General features: G+C 36.2%; 1 protein-coding gene and 1 non-coding gene across 2 annotated transcripts; both read left to right on the top strand.

The window, feature by feature from the left end:
* The first annotated feature begins 1,302 nt into the window (after nucleotides 1-1,302).
* kpnb3 (karyopherin (importin) beta 3) lies at nucleotides 1,303-20,778 on the top strand. The gene is made up of 26 exons (XM_051894116.1): nucleotides 1,303-1,462; nucleotides 3,571-3,651; nucleotides 5,595-5,787; nucleotides 5,876-5,978; nucleotides 6,105-6,201; nucleotides 6,994-7,098; nucleotides 7,866-7,988; nucleotides 8,401-8,521; nucleotides 9,278-9,365; nucleotides 9,608-9,714; nucleotides 9,793-9,917; nucleotides 10,014-10,103; nucleotides 10,968-11,141; nucleotides 11,560-11,778; nucleotides 12,560-12,643; nucleotides 12,737-12,869; nucleotides 13,077-13,198; nucleotides 14,404-14,500; nucleotides 14,932-15,104; nucleotides 15,235-15,346; nucleotides 16,216-16,271; nucleotides 16,372-16,494; nucleotides 16,575-16,794; nucleotides 18,120-18,348; nucleotides 18,433-18,574; nucleotides 19,812-20,778. The coding sequence occupies exons 1-26, from the start codon at nucleotides 1,385-1,387 to the stop codon at nucleotides 19,896-19,898; spliced, it is 3,282 nt and encodes a 1,093-aa protein (XP_051750076.1). The 5' UTR covers nucleotides 1,303-1,384; the 3' UTR covers nucleotides 19,899-20,778.
* Nucleotides 8,110-8,247, top strand: LOC127521575 (small nucleolar RNA SNORA84). The gene has a single exon (XR_007932403.1). It is a non-coding gene; the product is annotated as a small nucleolar RNA SNORA84 (small nucleolar RNA).
* Nucleotides 20,779-22,260: the final 1,482 nt, after the last annotated feature.

Raw genomic sequence — 22,260 nt, 5'->3', positions numbered from 1 at the left:
GTGTTACACATATACTTTAAGGATTTGTAAAAAAACAAACAAAAAAAACAGAATCATTTTGAAATGACAAGAAAACTGACTATTACTATTTATAATAATTACTGTTATTTATGATAAATTCAACTGTTCAACTGACTGTAAATTATATATATATATATATATATATACACACCGTTCAAAAGTTTGGGATCGGTGAGATTTTTAATGTTTTTAAAAGAAGTTTCGTCTGCTCACCAAGCCTGCATTTATTTAATTAAAAATACAGTAAAAACAGTAATATTGTGAAATATTATTACAATTTAAAATAACTGTTTTCTATTTGAATAGCCTATATTTTACAAAGTAATTTATTCCTGTGTTCAAAGCTGAATTTACAGCATCATTCCTCCAGTCTTCAATGTCACATGATCCTTCAGAAATCATTCTAATATGATGATTTGCTGCTCAAGAAACATTTCTGATTATTATCAATGTTGCTTGAGGAATAGAAAGTTCAAAAGAACAGCATTTATCTGAAATGCAAAGCTTTTGTAACATTATACACTACCGTTTAAAAGTTTGGGGTCAGTAAGAATTTATTTATTTATTTATTTTTTTAAAGAAATTAATACTTTTATTCAGCAATGATGCATTAAATTAATCAAAAGTGACAGTAAAGACATTTATAATGTTGCAAAAGATTATATTTCAAATAAACGCTGTTCTTTTGAACTTTCTATTCATCAAAGAATCCTGAAAGAAAATATTGTAGCCTACACAAATAAATAAAAGTTATTTTAAATTGTAATAATATTTCACAATATTTCTGTTTTTAGTGTATTTTTAATTAAATAAAGGCAGCCTTGGTGAGAAGAATTATTTAAAAAACATTAAAAATCTTACCGATCCCAAGCTTTTGAACGGTGTGTGTGTGTGTGTGTGTGTATATATATATATATATATATATATATATAATGTTCTATACTTGTATAATTCAACGTTAAGAAATCACGAAGTACAAACCAAATTATTTTGTTATTATTTACTATATTATTTTAACTACCGTACATTTGAATAACGACTGATAAATTCCCGCGTTTACGGTCACATTTATTTTGCAATGACATCATTGCGTTCATCTAGACTCCACCCATTTCGACTTTACCCGCGTTTCACAGCCAACTGGATGATCAGCAGCTGAATTATATGTGCGTCACGATGACTGACTTCCCAAAGCACCAAACACACCAATCATTTAATCTCATTCAACAGCGTTAGCCAATCAGCGGCGACGAGACAGAGCATTACAAGCCAATCGCGTCCCTCCATTCATACAGTCCGGTGTCAGAGGTCGCTTCCCCTGCCGGCTTTCATTCGCTCGTCTCTCTTTCTGAATCCAGCAGCGATGGCGGAGCAGCAGCAGTTCTACCTCTTACTGAGCAACCTGATGAGCCCTGACAACACCGTCAGGAAGCAATCAGAGGTATGAAAGTCGTTTCGGGACCATTTTTTGTGGATGTATGAAGGGAAATGTTAACGTATTTGTCTCGAGCTCGGTTCGCAGTTTTAGCGCGGGCCCCTCAGCCTCGCTCTGGCCCAGCACATGTGTGAAGCGCGCGCTGCTGCTATGCGGCTCCGATTCATTTCAGAGAGTCGATTCGCTTCAACGAGCCGACTCTAGAAACAAATTAATCAATTCTTTTGAGTCATCACACAGGATTGTTCGACGTGTAGCTCTTTATATTTTGGCTATATAAGTTTCTTTCCGGGTATATATGATTATTTTTCCGTTTGAGTATATTTGCGGTATTTTTTTCTCTTTATTAAATTATTTTATTTATTCCTAGTATTGTTTTGTAATGTTTTATAATTTAAGTTGATAACTTCAATTTTATTTTGACTGGAGGCTTGCAAATATATTGACCCAATTGTTACTGTTTTTCATCTAGCGTTCAATAATTTAAGTTATAAGACTATTGTTTCTACCTAAGTTTCAACTCCACTGAAGTGTTTTACAAAGGCTGAATTAAGAACAGCGTAAATCTTAATATTTCTGTCATATAAAGATATTGCAGACGTAATACAAAAAGGTATGATATTCCGAAATCAGCCAAACCCTTGGCGAATCGGTTCGACCGAATCATTTTAAGGGAATCGGCTCAAATAAACGATTCGTTTGTGAATCGGATAGCACTGTCGCGCGTTGCGTATCAACGTGGCCTAACTAACATTCAAAACGCTACAAACATCGTTTTATACCATTTTGTGTTCCGTCTCGGTTTAAAAACGCCTTATTGATGAATGTTTCTTCTTTAACTAATCTTTCAAACATCCGCTTTACTGTTTTTGCGTCATTATTCGAGCTGCTGTTGCTGTGACGCTGCTAACCGAGCGCAGGTGTCGTTCAGATCAGCTTGAGTTGCTCAAACTGGTCGTTAAATCAGTGTGTCAGTTCTGTGAGGGTTTTAGAGCTAAACGAGTCACATTTGCGTCTAAATTTCGAAAGCTGTCAGTCAAAGTAGGTGACTAGACAAACAAAATCTGATCTAACGTATCTTTGCATACATTCTGCTTGATTTTATCTGCACCCTCGACAAGCAACGCGATAATCAAACTGCTTTTCCAAGAAGAATGATGAATATTTAAAAACTCTTTATCGTCGCTATTGTGGCGAGTCTTGTATTTCACTCATTAAACGGTAACTTTACACCCATCTTCACGCGATGAGGTGAGCTTATCACAAAAGATGCCCATTCATACACTCATGTAATGGAAACACCTTGGATTTGGGTCAGGGATGTGTATTTAACCGTGTAGATTTAACGTTTTTCATTATATTAAATACACACTCCTAATGACTTATAAATCCATTTTCGAATGAAAGGTCACCAGCGTTCCAGATTTCGCGGCAAATTCGAATTTCCCCCCACAGCTCGGCCCCCATTGGCACATGATGGACTAGTCTTTTGTTATGAGCTTCTTTATCTTTGCTAAAGCCGCCGCGTGGGGAGTTCAAACCGAGCTCATATGGATCAGGATGGGTCATTGGGTCTTATCGCTCATCTCTGCCATCGGTCAGCACTTTCCTTTAGCACAGACAATACATGACCAGCATGCCTCTAATGCTGAGCGGAAACTGACTCAGAAGCTCACTGCATGACAAGGGCCAACTGGCCCCCATAAATCAGCTGTGATGTCACTTGTGTGTTTCTGACCCTCATATGAGATTGTTAACTGGAAATGTTTGCAATCTAAAAGCTTTAGTGTTGGCAGCAGGAATAAAGGTGTGTGATTTCATTTTGATTACATCTGTGTGCAAATACACATTGCACTGTTCATTCCAGACATGCTGAGCATGACCACGTCCATTTGTCACTTGTGAACCGACTCCAAGAATCTGTTTGACTCATGCAAAATTAACACATCTTAAGAGGCTCACCAAGTTCTTTTTCCTCGTCCTGGAACAAACTTGAGGTGTTTTTAAAGCTGCAAACCTTTTTGAGTAAAATAAACCTTTTTGAAGTTTTCTATATACTGTCATGGCGCTCAGCTCTGCAACCATCCAGTAACTATTCCCTTTTGCTCTTGTAGGAAGCGTATGACACCATCCCCGGTCAGACGAAGATCACATTTTTACTGCAGGCCATCCGTGATGTATCCGCTGCCGAGGAGGTACATGAGAGTCTGTTTACTGTCATCAGTGCTGTGTTTTTATTTTATTTTTTTTTTCCAGGCATCCATTTAGAATATTCAGCATCTTTAAAGTGTATAAATGGCAGAAAGTGCTTTGTTTACACTGTCCATTATGCCTCATACCTTCTCTCTCAGGGTCAGATGGTGTGCCGTTGTCTTGTATTCAGAGGCGTTGTAAGTAGTCAAGTAAAGGCATTGTGCTGACCGTGAGTGGGCGAGGTTAAATGGAGACTCTGGTGTTGTTCAGACTAGACCTTGTTTACATCAGTGTAGAATTCAATTCCTGGAACAACTGCTTGCTCAAGATGATACTCGCAACTTATTCAGACTAACCTGCACCGGTCCAAAGCTTGTGTTATAGGTGAGGTTTTGGCCTTACAAGAGCAGATAGGCTTTCACAGCACACTTAAGCCTGGATAAACCTCTTTTAAACCCAGCATTTTTTCACAATTTGTGGTAGTGCTGCATGATTAATCGTTTAAAGACTGAGATTTAATTAAAATATTCACTGCGTGTTTCAGAGTGAAACACATCACTAAAGATGTTAAGATAAAACATTAATAACAAACATAAATATTAGTATTGTAATTTTACAGATGTTTTTCTTAATTACTATATTTTTTTTTATTTTTTTTGGTAACAATGATTACAATGGTAGTATTAATGTCATTAATATATCATCACATATTGAGTTTTTTTAAACAATAACCAAAAATTGCCCTAAGTAGTCATCTCAGAGGTGCACACTAGGGCTGAATCATCATTTATAGACAATGAATTACAAATTTTTGTTAATGTTTAACTCAGTAAGCACAAACAGTGAGACAGAACAAGAGAACCCTGAGTTAAAAGTGACATTTCAATTGTGTAAAGCTCACCAGTTGAACAACTTTAACTATTTTTAACCACCCAAATGTCAAGAAGACAATCTCATGCTTACTCAAAAGATCCTTCCCCATTTCTTGCCTGTGTTTAATTGTTCTCATTATGTCCTCTTCACCTACTGTCTCATTTCGCTTTCCTGACCTCCGATATTTATAGATCTGTGAAACTAGAGTGCAGCAGTCTACTTAAAGTCCTCGTGCACCTTTTGTGTTCTTGATCTAAGTAGGTAACTTAAGTGTTTAATGTGACTTTATATGGCCACTTTGTAAAACCGTGTTCCCATAATGCTAAATTGCTAATACTTGACATAGCACAGCATCATGCACCTTATTGCATAGTTTTTACTTGGGCTGCCGCCGACTAACGATTTTTCTAGTCGACTAGTAGTCGTTCATTTAAGCCATTAGTCGACTAATTGCACGTTTATATTAATTACTTAAGTAGGCTACATGCTGAGAATACTAAATCATAATGAGCGTTTAATATATGCTTAATATAGCCTACTCCACACTCAAGTGCACATAAAGCTTGCCGCAAAGTAAATGTGTCGGGCAGTGTGTATAAATGTGTCGGGGTGGAAAAAATGGCAAGGAGACAATTTAGTTATTAATAAACTAGTGCTTTGAGTCAACTTTCTATATATCTTAGAGGCAAGTATCCTATATGCTGATATTGGGTTCATTTTTCCAGTTCAGATTTCCTACCTGACATACTGTAATTACCACAAGGAACCGCTGTTAACGATCTGTCCCTCACGGACTGCGTGACTTTGGCACAAGGTTTTTTTTTTTTCTGTGACTAACCGACTAATAAAATTTGTCGACTAAGCGTCTTCTAGTCGACTAACGTTTAGTTGACTATTAGGTGGCAGCCCTAGTTTTTACATCAAATTATGTCCCAAGATGCTCTTTAGAGGCTTATTGTAGACAATCTCCACCTGGATGGGAAACTGGCTTTGCTTACAAAGCAAGTCCCTCTCAGTGCAGGTTGATTAGTTACAGAAATGGTTTCTAAAGCTCTCAAATGCATCTCCACAGGTTAAGCAAATGGCAGCCGTGTTGCTGCGGCGCCTACTCTCCTCGTCTTTCGAGGAGGTCTATCCCAGCCTGACCATCGACATGCAGACGGCCATCAAGACAGAGCTGCTCACTGGAATCCAGTCCGACGGTTCCTCCAACATCCGCAAGAAGGTCTGCGACATTGCTGCGGAGCTCGCTCGCAATCTCATTGGTTAGTTGGCTTTTGATTGGCCCATAGCTTGGTTTGGCTACACCGAGTGGAGTAGAGGTGAACTAATGCCTTCTGTTTTTATCCCTAGATGATGACGGCAACAATCAGTGGCCAGAGATCCTCAAGTTCCTGTTCGATTCGGTCAACTCTCAGGACGTCGGTCTCAGAGAAGCAGCGCTGCACATTTTCTGGTGAGTAAACTTTTATTCTGAATCAGTTTAGTTCCTATAAGCAACTATAGTTGAATAAACACCGTTTATGCTGTAAAAGTACGGTTGAATTGCTCTTTTTGAACCCTTTGTTTCCTCCTCGTACAGGAACTTCCCAGGTATCTTTGGCAATCAGCAGCAGCATTACCTGGAAGTGATCAAGCGCATGTTGGTTCAGTGTATGCAGGATCAGGACAACCCACAGGTCAGTTTCTTATGCTTAGTAGCTTCTTTTTTACACGCATTCATAAGTGGCACAGAGTGACTAATTCAGGATTCCCACTGGCCCTTAAATCTTAAATTTAGGTTGATCATTTTTAAAGTCATAAAGTATTATTTTAAATTTTATAACAAGTCTGATCATTAAACTTCAAAAGCTGATGATTGAATTAAATGAGCACGGCACATTCAAATTAAAAACTGTTGTGCGTTCTACAGGCTAGCGATTGCTTTTGATCTACTGTAGATAAATTATGACTTTTTATGGTGTTTATATCGTAATGTTTTAGATGAGTGTAAGAGCATTTTATCTCCATCTTTTTGAAAGTGCAGCCAGCAATAGTAAAGCTAAGACATTTCAAAATAAGAGTCCCTCTGTGTTTTGGCTTGTTTACAATTAAAAGTCTCGCATTATGCGTCTTTTTTTTTTTTTTTTTTTTTTTCTTTGGTTATTATTGGTATTTGTTACACAAATTCTATCTGGCATTTAATTCAACAAATGTCTGTAGCTTAATTTGTGTATAATAATCGACCTAAAATGTGTGTATAAATTTCAGTATGTATATACTGAATAAAACATGTTTTGATTATATTAAAGATGTAGTTACCCTGATTTGCAGTTGAATGCATGCATCAGCTGAAATAAAATAATCTGACACATGTGATTTGAGATTGAGTTTGTCCTGAATGAACATACTGTATTTTTGTACGGGTCTTGAGTCTTAAATTTAAGAACTTTGCAGAAACCCTGTAATCTTAAACCTTATTTTTCTTTCAGATTCGAACCCTGGCTGCCCGTGCAGCCGCGTCCTTCATCCTGTCCAATGAGGGAAACACAGCCTTGTTGAAACACTTCTCAGACCTTCTTCCCGGCATCCTACAGGTGAAGAGCTCCTAACCACTCGCACTTCTGCTCTGTGCCAAATGCTGCAGAATATGGGCTTTCAGTCACTTTTGATGTTTTATGGCTCTAAAGGCTTGCTTGTTAGTTCCCGCTTTTATATGCTTTCGCCAAGTTTAAACTGGAGGGTGGCATACATATTAACACTTGTGTAGTCACCATTACTTAATTTAATGCACCCTTGTATTGATCTTCATTATGTTTGCGTTGATGCTTTGTGGTAAGTTGGAGCATAAAATCAAAGTTGTTGAGCACTGATTTGACTAACAGTAAGGACTGCCTGATGTGTGAAAAGATGCTCAGGACATTCGATGAAGTTTATCGTTTTCAAATGATCAAGACTTGCCAATTTAAACATTCAAGTGATTTTTAAACCATTTAAGTGCGAGACGTGAAAGAACTTGAAACACCTGAATTGAGTTCGTATCTTCCGCAAGTACACAATTGTCAATGCAATTTCGGTGAATATGCTTGTGAATGCAGTCAGTTATGTCTTTAGTGAACACAAACATTTGGGAGAAAATCCGATATCAATATATTGGATCCGTGCATTAATAAATAAGGTTGTTACAACACTTAAGATGTAGAGTACAAGGTTATATGGGTTTTTTTTAATTTATTTTTTTTATAAACTTTATAGTGGGGCCAGTAAAAATTGTCAGGACAAGTACCAGTCTGAACCATTAGAAAAATCCTTAGTGTTGATCCCTGCAAAAAAGTGTACAAGAATTCTTTCTTTCCCTAATCAGGCAGTGAATGAATCCTGTTACCGTGGTGATGACTCCGTGCTGAAGTCGTTGGTGGAAATTGCAGACACAGCCCCCAAATATTTAAGACCAAACCTGGAAGCCACTCTCCAACTGAGCCTAAAGGTAAGCCAATATGTAAACCAGTTATATTTTATCTTGACCAGTAGGTCTTTTTTTTTTTTTTTTTCCCATTATTTATTTTTGTTGTTAATGCATAAACAATGTTTATAACCTCTTCAGATGTGCCTTGTGGTTCCTTGAGACAGCTCGTCTGTGCTGATCCTTGAGGTTTTATTTGACAGGCACATATTTATCTCTGCGATTTAATGCTTGGAAGTTGCCAATTTCATGCATCTTCCACAGCCCGGTTGCAGGAACATTTTTTTCATGGATGTGCAAAGCATGTTGAGCTTAAGGTTAAAACTGTCCCACTGCACTCTTAACTCTTTCCTTAATGTAGATGATTGTAACAAATGCAGCGTAATGTCCCTTATAGTCCAGTTAAATTGCAATTTTTCTCTTCTCTTAACTCCAGCTGTGTGCAGACACCAACCTCACAAACATGCAGCGTCAGCTGGCTCTGGAAGTCATCGTCACACTGTCTGAAACTGCTGCTGCCATGCTGAGAAAACACACCAACATCGTTGCTCAGAGTGGTATGAGACGTTTAACACCTCATATGTTACAATGCTAATTGCCATAGTTGAATCTACTCTGTGTGCCATAGCTTGCAAATTAATGTGTAATTTTAAGTATTATTAATAATAATAATAAATAAAAAACTATTAATAATTAAGGATATTGATTAATTATAAAATATATAAATATTCACTTCATTTACAACTACTGTATTAATATTTATTATTAGTCTTTATTTTGATTATAGCAGTAAAAATGGTTAATGTAGAAATGTTGATTTAATTTACAACTATAGTATTTAATAATCGTAGTTAGAATATAAATTTTAATGGCAAGTTTTATTATGGTTATAAAAATGTGTAAATATATTGATTTGATTTACAATTACTGTAGTAATAAATAATAATAATGATGATGATGATGATGATGATATAATAATTAAAATAATAATTAATGCTTGTAGTAAAAATTAATTTAAATTACAATTATAGTAAATCAATTTAAATTAAAACTTACAATTACAAATATTACTGTATTTTATTTATTATTTATTATTATTATTATTATTAATAATGCTAAAATATAGTAGAAGAAATACTGCATTTCAAAAATGACATAGCTATTGTCACACTTCAGACAAATGAAGTCAATTTGCTAATTAGTTACCTTCTAACACTGCTAATTGCTTGCAGTTGTGTAATGCTTGACCACTGAGTGACAAATGGCAGGTTTTCTGCTGTGAAGTTCAACGGCATTTCTTGTGACTGTTTCAGTACCACAGATGTTGAGTATGATGGTGGATCTGGAGGAGGATGAGGAGTGGGCAATGGCCGATGAGCTAGAAGATGATGATTTTGACAGGTGAGATTAATGTTTGCATCATAAGCAGCAGTCAGTTTTATGTTCATACAAAATATTTAACCCAATACACAACAATTGACCACAGTGGAGCACTAGGTGATTTGCATACTAGTAATATCCCATTAGTGAAAATGGTTTACTTGGGAAGCTTGATCTCTATAATGGAGTGTAGTGTTATTGCTTGGAAATGCCTGTCAATGCTTATTTATAGGTCTTTATAAATGTAATTTTCTCGTTTTCAGTAATGCGGTGGCGGGTGAGAGTGCTTTGGACAGGATTGCCTGTGGCCTCGGAGGAAAGATCGTCCTTCCCATGATCAAACAGCACATCATGCAGATGTTGCAGAACCGTGAGTAGATACGATTTGTTCCTAGAGAATGCAATATTTCTATAAATGCATCATGTAAACTGGCTTGTTTTCATGCAGCTGATTGGAAGTACAGGCACGCTGGTCTGATGGCGCTGTCTGCTATCGGCGAAGGCTGTCACCAACAGATGGAGGCCATTCTGAGTGAGATCGTCAGCTTCGTTTTGCTCTTCTGTCAGGATCCTGTAAGAGAACTCTTTTATGGCCCATAAATCACACCACTTCATTTGAGATTGAACAAGCAAGTACAGACGTTAAACGCCTCATTCCAAACCCCTCAGCACCCCAGGGTTCGTTATGCTGCCTGCAATGCTATTGGACAGATGGCCACAGACTTCGCCCCCACCTTCCAGAAGAAATTCCACGACAAGGTATTGGCTTTTTTTTTTTTTTTTTTTTTTTTTTTTTTTGCTCTTTGTTAATTGGTTTATTTAAATTTATTATTTGTATAGTAATTTTAAATTATAAATACTGTTGTTGATATCAACAGTAGTTGTAATTTAAATCAATTACTATTAACTAATAATGAAACATTCATTTTAATTAATGTTAAGGTAAAATATTGTTTTTATATTATTAATAGTAATAATAAAACAGATGTTGCATAATTTTATTTTTAACAATTTTTATATTATTATTATTATTATTATTATTTATTATTAATAATAAAACAGATGTTGCAATAAAATTTACTACTATAACCAATGATTTTATTTTTAACAATTTTTGTTGTTGATGATGATGATGATGATGATAATAATAATAATAATAATAATAATAATAATAATAATAATACAGATGGTGCAATAAATTTTACTATAACCGATGATGAAAAATAGTAGTTTATTATTGGTAATAAAATATAGTAATATTGATTTTAAAATTACTACATCTATGGTTATTGATATCATTTTATTTAAATTAATAAAACAGATGTTGCAATTTAAACTTTTTACTACTATGAATAATAATAATAATAAATAATAGTTTTTATTGGTTATAAAATATATTAATATTGATTTTTAAAATTATTACAACTACTTTTATTATCATTATTTAAATTATTTGTATTTTAAACGTTTTGTTTATGAATGGCAGTATTGAACTCCTGTTCCTTTCAGTGACTGTATTGAATTTATTTTAACAGCCCTGTTTGAGAGACCTATCCCTTTAAAGAATTTGGGTTCCTCATTGTGTACCTCTCCAATCACATTTATCATTGCTGCCTCGTGTAGGTGATCTCGGCACTTTTGCAGACCATGGAGGATCAGACGAACCCTCGCGTCCAGGCCCACGCAGCTGCCGCCCTCATTAACTTCACTGAGGACTGTCCTAAAACCCTGCTCATCCCCTATTTGGACAGCCTCGTCCAGCACCTGCACGTCATCATGGTCGCCAAACTCCAGGAGGTGCAGCCCTGTCTCTTATCCGTTTAATTTCATTTATTGGATTGGTTAAAGGGAGTTTGAATCCCAAGCTGCTCCTTTAATGAGTTTAACTCTCCTATTGTCTTGTGGAAACTGCAGTTTCTTCATCTGTTTTCTCTTCTGTTAGGTGCACAAAGCTAACGTGGTGAGATTTAGTTTGATCTGGGTTGGGGTCAGTTAAATTTCAATTCAGAAATGAATGCAGTTTCATTTCAGTAAGTTTGCTAAATTGAAATTCAGTTGACCCTCAATTCAGATGTTAAGAGGTGTTGATTTGTGTGATTACAAATGGTTTGATAGTGTGAATACTTCTCCTGCGTGCAGTGTTTGACGCTATTGGTTCACAGTGAATCAGGTTTGTGGTGACTTCGTTCCTTAATGTTGGCTTTTATTCTTCCAGCTGATCCAGAAAGGTACCAAACTGGTTCTGGAGCAGGTTGTGACTTCCATCGCATCAGTGGCTGATACCGCAGAGGAGAAGTTTGTACCCTACTATGACCTGTTCATGCCCTCCCTCAAACACATCGTAGAGAACGCGGTTCAGAAGGAGCTCCGCCTGCTCAGAGGAAAGACCATCGAGTGCATCAGCCTGATCGGCCTGGCTGTGGGCAAAGAGAAGGTGTGTCTTTAGAGGGACAGATCATGGAAAACAATTGTGATTTATTTTAAACTTCCTAAAGGTCTTTTTGTTTTATTTTATTTTTTATTTAATTAATCAACTAAATGATTTAGATTAATATAAAAGAACATTAATTTTGTTTTATCTTTTTGATCTATCCATTTTATTTAAATATTTGGGACTGTAGTACTACTTTAACCCCTTTGAGGAACTTGGTTTATTCTGTTGATACTTTACTTGGTTAAACCTTTTTTTTTTTTTAAATCCAAAAGTTGTCTTAAAGTTTTTAGAAAAGCTCTATAGCAGCTGGCATAGCGTTAAAGGAAAGGGGGGAAATTTTTTTCATTTTTTTTTTACTTGATCTCATCTAGTTTTCAGTATTTATTTTAGTTTGATTTTAATCTAATTTTCTTTTATTTTGATCTTTTTATTTTTATTCACTTATCTTACTTTTGATCTCTTATCTGTTTTATCAGTTTGTTTTTTAGTTTATTTTAATTTGTTAAAATATTTAAATTTACTTTTTTGTGATCTCAATTTAAATTTATTTTAAAATTAAACGAATAATTTATATTTTATTTTTAGCTTTTATTTTGGTGGTAATTTTAGTAATTTTTTTTTTTTTTTTTTTTTTTTTTTTTTGGTGAAATTAATGTTCAATTTATTTTACTTAATTTTATGTAACTTTGACAAGTGAATAAATCTCATTTAATCCTTTCGCTTATGCCACAAACACCTGATTTGTCCGTCCAACTCTTATGTTGTTTGTTTGCTCCTGTAGTTCATGCCGGATGCTTCAGCTGTGATGCAGCTCCTTCTGAAGACACAAACTGATTTCAATGACCTAGAGGATGATGACCCACAGGTCAGCAAAAACCAACCAAGCAAATCATAGAGACTGATTCCAAAACTAGAGTTTCTCTTATTGTGTTTTTGAGCTCTTCTCTTGTGCTTCCAGATCTCCTACATGATCTCGGCATGGGCGCGCATGTGTAAGATCCTGGGGAAGGAGTTTCAGCAGTATCTGCCTGTGGTGATGGGTCCGCTGATGAAGACTGCATCCATAAAACCAGAAGTGGCTCTCCTTGATAGTAAGTTCTGTTCCTAGTGCAAGTGAGCTGTCTGCACTGGCAGCATATTCAGACTTTCACTTAATATGATATTATCGTAATAGTGTTAGCTTAGTAATTATTAACTTAGTAAACATTGACTCTTATGGATTCATCTGGGTGTTAGTAACTTTTTGTTAGCAACTTCTGGGTGTTAGTAAACAAACCTTTTTCATCTGGCTCTCTCAGCTCAGGACATGGAGAACATGTCTGAAGATGATGGTTGGGAGTTTGTGAATCTTGGAGACCAGCAGAGTTTTGGCATCAAGACCGCAGGACTGGAGGAGAAAGCCACGGCATGCCAGATGCTGGTGAGATGGCAAACCATCCAGACATGCAATTTAAATGAACTCTCATTGTCAAACTTTAAAGGGTTAATTCACCCAAAAATGAAATTTGTCATTACTCACCCTCATGTCGTTCCACACCCGTAGGACCTTTTGTTCATCTTCAGAACACAAAATAAGATGAAATCCGAGAGGGTTTTTTTTTTTTCTTTATCCCCCATAGAAAGCAACATAATTACCACATTCAAGGTCCAGAAAAGTAGTAAAGACTACCGTGGTTCAACCTTAATGGTATGGAGCGACAAGAATACTTTTTGTGCACAAAAACAAAACAAAAATAACTTTATTCAACAACGGTCTACGATGTTTACGTGTATAGACGGTGCATTGCTTCAGTGTTCTACATCAGAACGCCGACTCTGACTGACTCCTTTTTTGGTAGTAATATAGAAACATTTACAAATAAAGCTTCATAGCTCTAATTTACTTTAAATTGTAATTTTGGCAGCCCTTGAAATAGCCCCTAGCCCAGCAATAAATACCCTAAAAATGCTCATTAAAGGACATGCCTTTATTGCAAGGATGGAGCAAGAACATAATGTCTAAAATGCATGTGCACTGTTCAGTTTAATGAAGTTAACTTTACTTTATGCCATTGCCCATAATGTACAAAGCAAACTATACGCTGAAATAACCACAACATTAACACTGAAATAAAAGCACACAGTTTGTCAATCAGATGCTCATGGAAGATGGCAGCAGTAGGATCTCTGTGCATTTTCTTTTAGAATCATCAATAATGGCTAGTAGAAAGATGTTAACTTGAGCATTTTATTTAAAATGAAAAACTCATGTCATGCATCTTACCTCATGTAGTCTGAGCAGCGCTAAAATGTTTCCATTGTGAACAAGCTATTTTCACCATGTAAATGGTGGTTTATAAGATATTTTAGACAGAACATTCGCATTTGTGTATCAGTGTTTGTATTGTGTGCTTTGATTGAACTTTAATGTAGGAAACTTGTCCACTATAGACTACTCAATATTTGTCAGTAGCCTACATTTTGGACAAGTTCAACATGCAGAACCGCTGAATTCCCAAAGCCTCGGAATCGATTCCCAGCCCTACAATTCTAAGCCTAACCAAATTATTGGCACATAATAGTGAAAATGTTCCTTTTGAATTACTTGAAAGGTTTAATTTTGTCTCTGTTGCTTTTCTTCCTCAGGTGTGTTATGCTAAAGAGCTGAAGGAAGGTTTCGTTGAGTATACGGAGCAAGTCGTCAAGCTGATGGTCCCTCTGCTCAAGTTCTACTTTCATGATGATATCCTTCATGAGACTAAAATGACCAGGTTAATGGTCAACCCATGCTGATATCTAGAGGTTTACAATGCTTTTAGACTGTTTGAAATGCACAATTTTACACCTGATTTACACTGATTCACTTTCAAAAATCTAAACTGAATGTGTATTTATAGTTTTATAATGGATAATCGCAAATATCAGCCGATTAAGGGGACTATATCAAAAGAATGAAGAGAGCATCTGCTTTTAAACAAATTTACTCTAGCTTTATTAGTTCTTTTTATTAATGCTGTTTAGTGTTTGATCACGTTAGCATTATTGTACATAAGCAGTTCTTCTATCCACTCTTCCTGGTTTACGTGGATGATCTTTGCTGTACTGTGCTGTACTATTTCAGAAGTGTTTTATTCATGCACCTGAGACTGTTAGCATCCTTAACTCTGTCTTGACGTGTGCGAGTGGCGGCCGCTGAGTCCATGCCTCTACTGCTGGAGTGTGCTCGCGTCAGAGGCCCAGAATACCTCACCCAGATGTGGCACTTCATGTGTGACGCCCTCATCAAAGCCATCGGCACCGAACCCGACTCGGACGTGCTGTCAGAAATCATGCACTCATTTGCTAAGGTAATTCATGCTGTAAACTAGGTCAATGTTTATTCTGCAGTCTGCATCCACCAGAACTGTTCAGTGGAGTACTGTATGAATTGAAAATGCTAACTGTTCTGCTATTGTAATTGAATGTCATCACTCTTAGTGCATTGAGCTGATGGGAGATGGGTGTCTGAACAGTGAACACTTTGAGGAGCTGGGTGGCATTTTGAAAGGCAAACTAGAGGAGCACTTTAAAAACCAGGAGGTCAGACAAGGTGAGTCGCACAGGAATTACTCTTCTGCTCACCAAGGCTGCGTTTGTTTGATCAAAAAATACAATAAATTGTCTGGTGACATTGCCATGACTGAGTGTGAGGGTGAAATTAGCATAGAATATGCCACCGCTTTGTTTACATTATGGTGCACCTTTTTTTTTTTTTTTTTCAATTTATATTTTTAATATAGAAGTAAAAACAGCTCCTTTTGTAAACTACTGTAAACATCTGCTCATCCAGTATGAGCTGTAGAGTCACACAGATTTCGTTGCGCTACAGAGCCCAAGCGTCAGATAAATGTCTTGTCTTGTAGAATGCTTACTCAAAACCGCCACTCCCTATACGTGGCTTCATATTTTCATTGAAACTACTTTTTTCGGGATTATTTGACTAGAAAGTTCAAAAAAGCTAGGGATGCACCAATCATGACTTTTCATGGCCATTTTGATAGCCGCATTTTTACAAGCGAAGAGGCCAATTCCGATAGCTCTGTAGCTGTCGGATAGCTATCTGATAGCTCTGTTCTGTTGCTATTTGTAATTCAACACAACCTTTGCATTATAACCACAAGCCAAACAAATATGTACACATGTAGCCTGAACGGTTGTTTTTGATTTAAATTAGATTGTATAGTTACAAGATTTAAAGCAGAAACAGAATGGTTTTTCAATTCATCTACATTTTTCTTCCAATATTTCATGAACTGAGCTTGCTGTGCCTGGTGCGGTATTTTCTCATCTTTGTGTCAAGATGATTGGGAAATTTTGGGAGTTTTAATAAGTCTGTGAAAGCACTTGGTCATTTCTGAAAGTAAAACTCTAAAACTGCTAATCCCAAACTCATTTGATAACTGTATCTGTTCTCTGCAGCTAAACGACAAGATGAAGACTATGATGAGCAGGTTGAGGAGACTTTACAAGATGAGGTAAGCTGCTCATCTAACACGCTTTTCACTGAGGTTTTCAGTGTCCGTTTGCACTGGTATTAAAGCTCCTCTTAATCTCCATGTTTCTCGTGTGTTTCAGGATGAGAATGACGTTTACATCCTGACCAAGGTGTCGGACATCCTGCACTCGATCTTCAGCAGTTACAGAGAGAAGGTTCTTCCGTGGTTCGAGCAGCTGCTGCAGCTCATTGTCAATCTGATCGTAAGTGAACTCGTTCAGCGTTCAGAGCTGCAGTTAAACTCTGCTTGTTATAAACTCTCTTCATACTGTGTTCCTGACAGTGTCCGCACAGACCCTGGGCAGACAGACAGTGGGGTCTTTGCATATTCGATGACATTGTCGAACACTGCAGCCCATCTTCCTTCAAATATGCTGAGTACTTCCTGCGGCCCATGATGCAGTCTCTCTGTGACACCAGCCCGGAGGTGAGACAGGCAGCCGCTTATGGTGTCGGTGTCATGGCTCAGTTTGGAGGAGAAAACTACAGGCCTGCCTTCACAGGTGGGATGTCCTTTGTTGCAAAAATTATACATTTAGGGCCCTATGAAGTCGGTTTTATTTTTTTCCTCAAAGTATCCCCCCTCCCCAATTTTTTTTTTTTTTTCCCAAATGTTTTTCAGTTTTACTTTTTCTGCACTCCGTTTTAAGTTAAATTTAATTTGTAGTTAGTCAAAAAGCATATCTAGTTAATTGAAACAAGTGTTATACAATTTAACAATTAAATGCAATTTAAAAAATTAATTTGAACAAATTATGCTTTTAATGCTTTATGAACTAATCCTCCCCCTGTGTTCCATTTTAATAGCTAAAATTAAATTGTTGTAGCATGTATAATTATGCAATTTAACAATTTAATTTGTGAACATTATTATTATTTTTTTTTTTTTTCCCCCTCTGGGTTCCATTTTAATAGCTAAAATGAAATTGTAGTTTAAGCATGTCTAATTAATTGAAATAATGAAACGTACAATTCAACAACAGTTTTAGTTTTAAAATAATTTGTTAGTTATTACAAGACTAACAATTTACATTAAGGCCCTATAAAAAAAAATGAATTCATAACTTCAACAGTTTAATAATTCATTAATTTTTCCAGTAATAGGGCCCTGTTTTAAAAAAAAAAAAAAAAAAAAAAAAAATTAGCAATTGTTCTGGATTTGATTTAATACAAATTTATACAATTGTAGTAATCAAACAGGCATAAAACATGAACAATTTAATTAATCTTTCCAAATGTAATCAAATGAAATCAAGTCATTAATCAAGTTATTTTGAGGCATATAAAGTGATGTGCAATTTACTGTTAAAACAGGAAAAATTGAGATTCTTTAAAAGTTAATTATTTTGAAACGTACATTCTACTGTACAATAGTAATGTCTGTCAAATTTGGTGGGTTTGTAGTGTAAATCTTTGGCTTTGTGTCCATCTGATAGTTCTCAAATGAAATGCTGGTGAATTGACTCTCAGCAGCTCTGCAGATGAAGTTCATGTTCTCATAGTGAGATGCAGGCGCTGAAAACACGAGCGCCACGTGCGCTTCAGTATGTTTGTAGTAGACGAAACTGTGGTGCAGAACATGCTGACTTCAGTTTTAAGTAGCAGTGTTTTTTTCGCTTTAATTTGAACGCTAGTCCATATGATTTGATTCATTGTACAGCCTTATGCTTGACTGTCAACAAATTGTTTTATTTGTTCAAAAAAAAAATGGCCAAATTCCATGACATTCCTTTCTTTACAGTAAGTTCCATTTGTGACTGGATTCGGTCCATGTTTTCTGTATCGTGGACATCATAGGGTGTCATACATGTTGTCATTGTTCTTTCAGAGGCCGTCCCGCTGCTTGTGGGTGTGATCCAGTCTGCAGACTCCAGAGCTAAAGAGAACGTCAATGCCACAGAGAACTGCATCTCTGCTGTGGCCAAAGTCATGAAGTACCGCCCAGAATGCGTCAACGTCAACGAAATCCTCCCTCATTGGCTGTCCTGGCTGCCACTCAATGAGGATAAAGAGGAAGCTGTCCACACATTTAACTATCTCTGTGACCTTATTGAAAGGTGAGCATCTGTTGCCTGATGTGAACTCTGGGAGTTTTGGATGCGGGTTTGCAGTTTGAGTTTAATGTCTGTCTTCTCCCGCAGTAACAATCCCATTGTACTTGGACCTGATAATACAAACCTTCCCAAGATTTTCACCATAATTGCTGACGGTGTTGCCAATGAATCGATTAAAGGTGAAGACGGCTGCAGCAAACGATTGGCCAATGTTATTCGTCAAGTACAAGTGAGTTTCATGTTATTTAATATGAACAGTTATTTAATTATTACAGACAGCCTAGCACCAGTAGAAATCCTTGATTGATGCAGAATTGCAAAATTCTTATTTTTGCTAAAATTTTCAGCATAGGATAAGCAATATTTTATGCTTTATTTTATTTATTTTATTGTCTTGTTTGTTCATCTGTAAGCACCAATATAACAAGTGATTTTTTTATTTTTTTTTTCATGCATTAAATATTTGAGAGAAATAGAAGCAGAGACTGTTTAAAATCATGCTTCCTCCAGTCAGAATCTTTCTTTTATAGATATAGTAAAATACAAATCTACCATATTCTGTATTATAATACAAGTTCATGTTCAAATTTGGATATAACATTTTACAATATTTACATATCAATTTTTAATGTATTTTCATTATGTACTGATGGTTGGTTTGTCACCCTAGTCATGTAGATAAATATTGCTATTTCCTTTAATGCATATTATCAAATTGTTTATCCTTGTTCTTTAAAGATCTAGCTAGCAAATACATTTGGGTATATTATATAAATATATTTGTTTTAATATATTTTTAGCATTATGTCATTATTCTTCCTCAGCTCTGAAATGGTTTAAAAAGGGTGACTTTAAAGGGTTAGTTCCCCCAAAAATGAAAATCACATAATTTACTTGCCGTCAAGCCATCCTAGGTGTATATGATTAATAAAGGCCTTCTGAAGTGAAGTAATGGGTTTTGTAAGAGAAATATCCAAATTTATAACCATAAACTATAATTACTGGCTTCCGTCTACTCCCCTAAGCTTACCCTACTTCTACATCCTATGTCATACGTCGGGTTAAAGGTTGTTTTTTTTTTTTGTTTTTTGGGGAAGAGTAACATCTGACCTGATGTATGATGGTGTCGAGTAAGCTCAGGTGAGAATTGACAAAGGTGGAAGAACACAGAATGGATCAAAACAAAACACTGGTCAGGAATTAGTCTAAAATGAGTTGGTTTTTTGTTTATGTCAGAACTATATAACTGAAAGAGTCTCATACACCTAGGATGGTTTGAGGGCGAGTAAACTATGGGTTAATTTTCATTTTTGGGTGAACTAAGCCTTTAAAATCAAATACACATGAATATCCTTGTCAAGCTTTACTTGTTTGACTTTAGGTTGACCTGAGCAGAATTTGCATGGTTCTTCAGAGTCAAATCTGTGACACTGCTTCATATTATTATTTATTTATTTTTTTTTCAGGTTTCTGGAGGCCTCTGGACGCAGTGTGTATCAGCACTCAATGAGACTCAGCAGAAGGCCATCCAGGATCTCCTGAACTCGGCCTGAGTGAACGAGCGAAGCCTTAACCCTGTAAAACAGCCCATCTACTGAGGATTTAAAAAAAAAATAATAACTTTGCACCTGGAATTCCGCATCTAGATTTTTGGCCCTTTCCCTATTTCGAGCAAAGAATCGTCATGTGACTTGAGTCTGTGTTGGGCCTCTGAGCCGTATGGACCTGCTATCTCAAAGTCTTCAACAACAACCGGGCCGAGGGTCCAGCGAGTGCGTGTGTCTCACATGAAAAAGGGCCAACGGCTTCAGAAACCCTCATCTTGAGTGGATGTGGGGGGGATTAGGGGTATGAAATGAAACTAACCGTCATCCATCGTAGTTCTTTAAGAATTTCTGGTGTAGAAATTGTGCTTTTCTCCCTTACCAGATCAGTTATAGTTGTTTTGTCACAACTCGTGTGTCTGTCGATCCTAGCCGAAGCTGATTTAAGGGTCAGTCCGGCTCTTTTCTCCGAGACGGATCGGACTGAGATGGACTCGTGTTGGTTGAGCTCGAATGCAATAGAGCGATGATTCAGCGGTCATATCGTCGACTTTTTGTTTTCTCTTTCAGGTTTTTGTTTTCTCTTCTATGCCGGTCCCAAGGGCCGGAGGTGATGTTTGGGAGAGATGGGCATCGGTTTGCTCCACATTTTGCTGATGATGTCTGTTACGGCTAACAGTGTGTCATCGGCTCTCTTAATCCATGCATTGAAATAAACAACATAGGAAAACCGGGACTCTGGGTTCAGGGCTTCTGATATGAAGGAAATGCACAGGTCTGAAGCCAGCTGGCTTATTGATGGTCACATGGAACATTTGTATGATATGCAATCTATCCTGGTTCATCATTTTACAACACTTTCAGTATTAAAGCTGCAAGACATGATGAACTCTGTGTCAGTGTTTCATTTGCTGTCTGTCAATATGTAAAGGAATCCAGTTTGCTTATTCACATTTAACTCCTTTAAATCTTACAATACTCTGATCCGGAAATCTGTTAGTCACTGTAGATGTTTGGTGCAGTAGGTTTTCTCACTTGAATGCCTGTTTTTAACCATAGTTTACAAGGTGCAATTCTTTTAAAGCAGAAACTAGAAGCTGTTTACATGGTCTTTTATGGTTTTACAGCAGGAACTAGAGATAAATAGGTTAGAAGTGTCTTAAAAGAAAGTTAAATCGTCACCAGCAGTCTATCGGTGTATGTAGTTTTCTAAAGTGCATAACTCAATATTAAGCTTGTGTGTTGTACTTGTGCAGCTTTTGTCCAATACCAGAATTTGATGCCTATAAACTCCATCATTTACTTTAACAGTTAAAGTAAAAGTTCTATCCAAAAGGATTGTGCGCAGGATTCTATTTGGAATATTAATGGGATCAAATAAGATGCTACTGGATGAATCCTTTTAACTTTTGACACAAGGTATATAAATATGTTTTGGAATGTTTCGCAGAAGTTGTAAAATCCTTAAGGATCAATTGATTTTTTTTTTTTTTTTTTTTTTTTTCTCCTACAAGTTTATTGTACCCTGATAGTATTTCATCGCTGATTCTAGCAAAAAAAATATGATTATTTCATAACTACAGTTGCGTCTATAGAATTTTGACAGCGATTTTAAAAAATATACTGGTCCTGTTTGGGAGCAATGTGTTAGGAATTTATGCATTTATTGCAAACTAAAATATCTAGTTTGAGCCTTTTTTTCCATCCTAATCCGGTCCCACTTTATATTGGATGGCTTTAACTACCATGTATTAACATTTAAATTAATGATTTGACACAATGCACTTATGTACATGTTTTTACATTGTATTTATTACAATTACCTACATGTTATTTTTGTAATTACACCTATAGTTACACTATTAACTCTTATCTTCCCTTTTAACCCATCCTTAAACCTACCTATATCACTAATCCTGACCCTAACCTTACTTGTACTCCTTTTGCAATACAAAATGAATACAGCAAGTACATTGTATTTATTTTTTGGTGTAAGTACATAGTAGTTAAATACACCTAATATAAAGTGTGACCCCTAATCTCTTGAATAATTATAAGATCTCAGTGTATTACATAAAATTACAATAGTAATATTGTAATGTATTTTTTTTGGACTGGAAGTGTTGCTTCCACAGCTTGGTGGCGCTGTTACTCATCACAGTACTTTTTAAGACTGTATAAATAGGATTTTATGTTCCTGAAAGATTTACTTGAGTTCCTTTTGATGTCCTACAGTGTTTAAAGATGTTTTAAAAACGTTTTCTTATGGTTATATGAACGTTAAGGTTTTCATTTTATCATTTTGCAGACGTTAGCTGCATTTAAAGATGTCTGATGAACGTCCAACTAAATCCCTTAGTAAAGAAAAGTT

Source organism: Ctenopharyngodon idella, chromosome 1, assembly GCF_019924925.1.
Source record: "Ctenopharyngodon idella isolate HZGC_01 chromosome 1, HZGC01, whole genome shotgun sequence".
NCBI lineage: Eukaryota > Metazoa > Chordata > Actinopteri > Cypriniformes > Xenocyprididae > Ctenopharyngodon > Ctenopharyngodon idella.
The sequence above is the reverse complement of the archived record's forward strand: the minus strand, read 5'-3'. Positions and strand labels throughout refer to the sequence as shown.

Bases quoted from the DNA above. Each gene is read 5' to 3' on its own strand.
- kpnb3 (XM_051894116.1), top strand. From the start codon at position 1,385: ATGGCGGAGCAGCAGCAGTTCTACCTCTTACTGAGCAACCTGATGAGC. The intron at 11,142-11,559 runs GTGCAGCCCTGT...TTATTCTTCCAG, and splicing joins TGGTCGCCAAACTCCAGGAG to CTGATCCAGAAAGGTACCAA. The intron at 16,272-16,371 runs GTAAGCTGCTCA...CGTGTGTTTCAG, and splicing joins AGGAGACTTTACAAGATGAG to GATGAGAATGACGTTTACAT.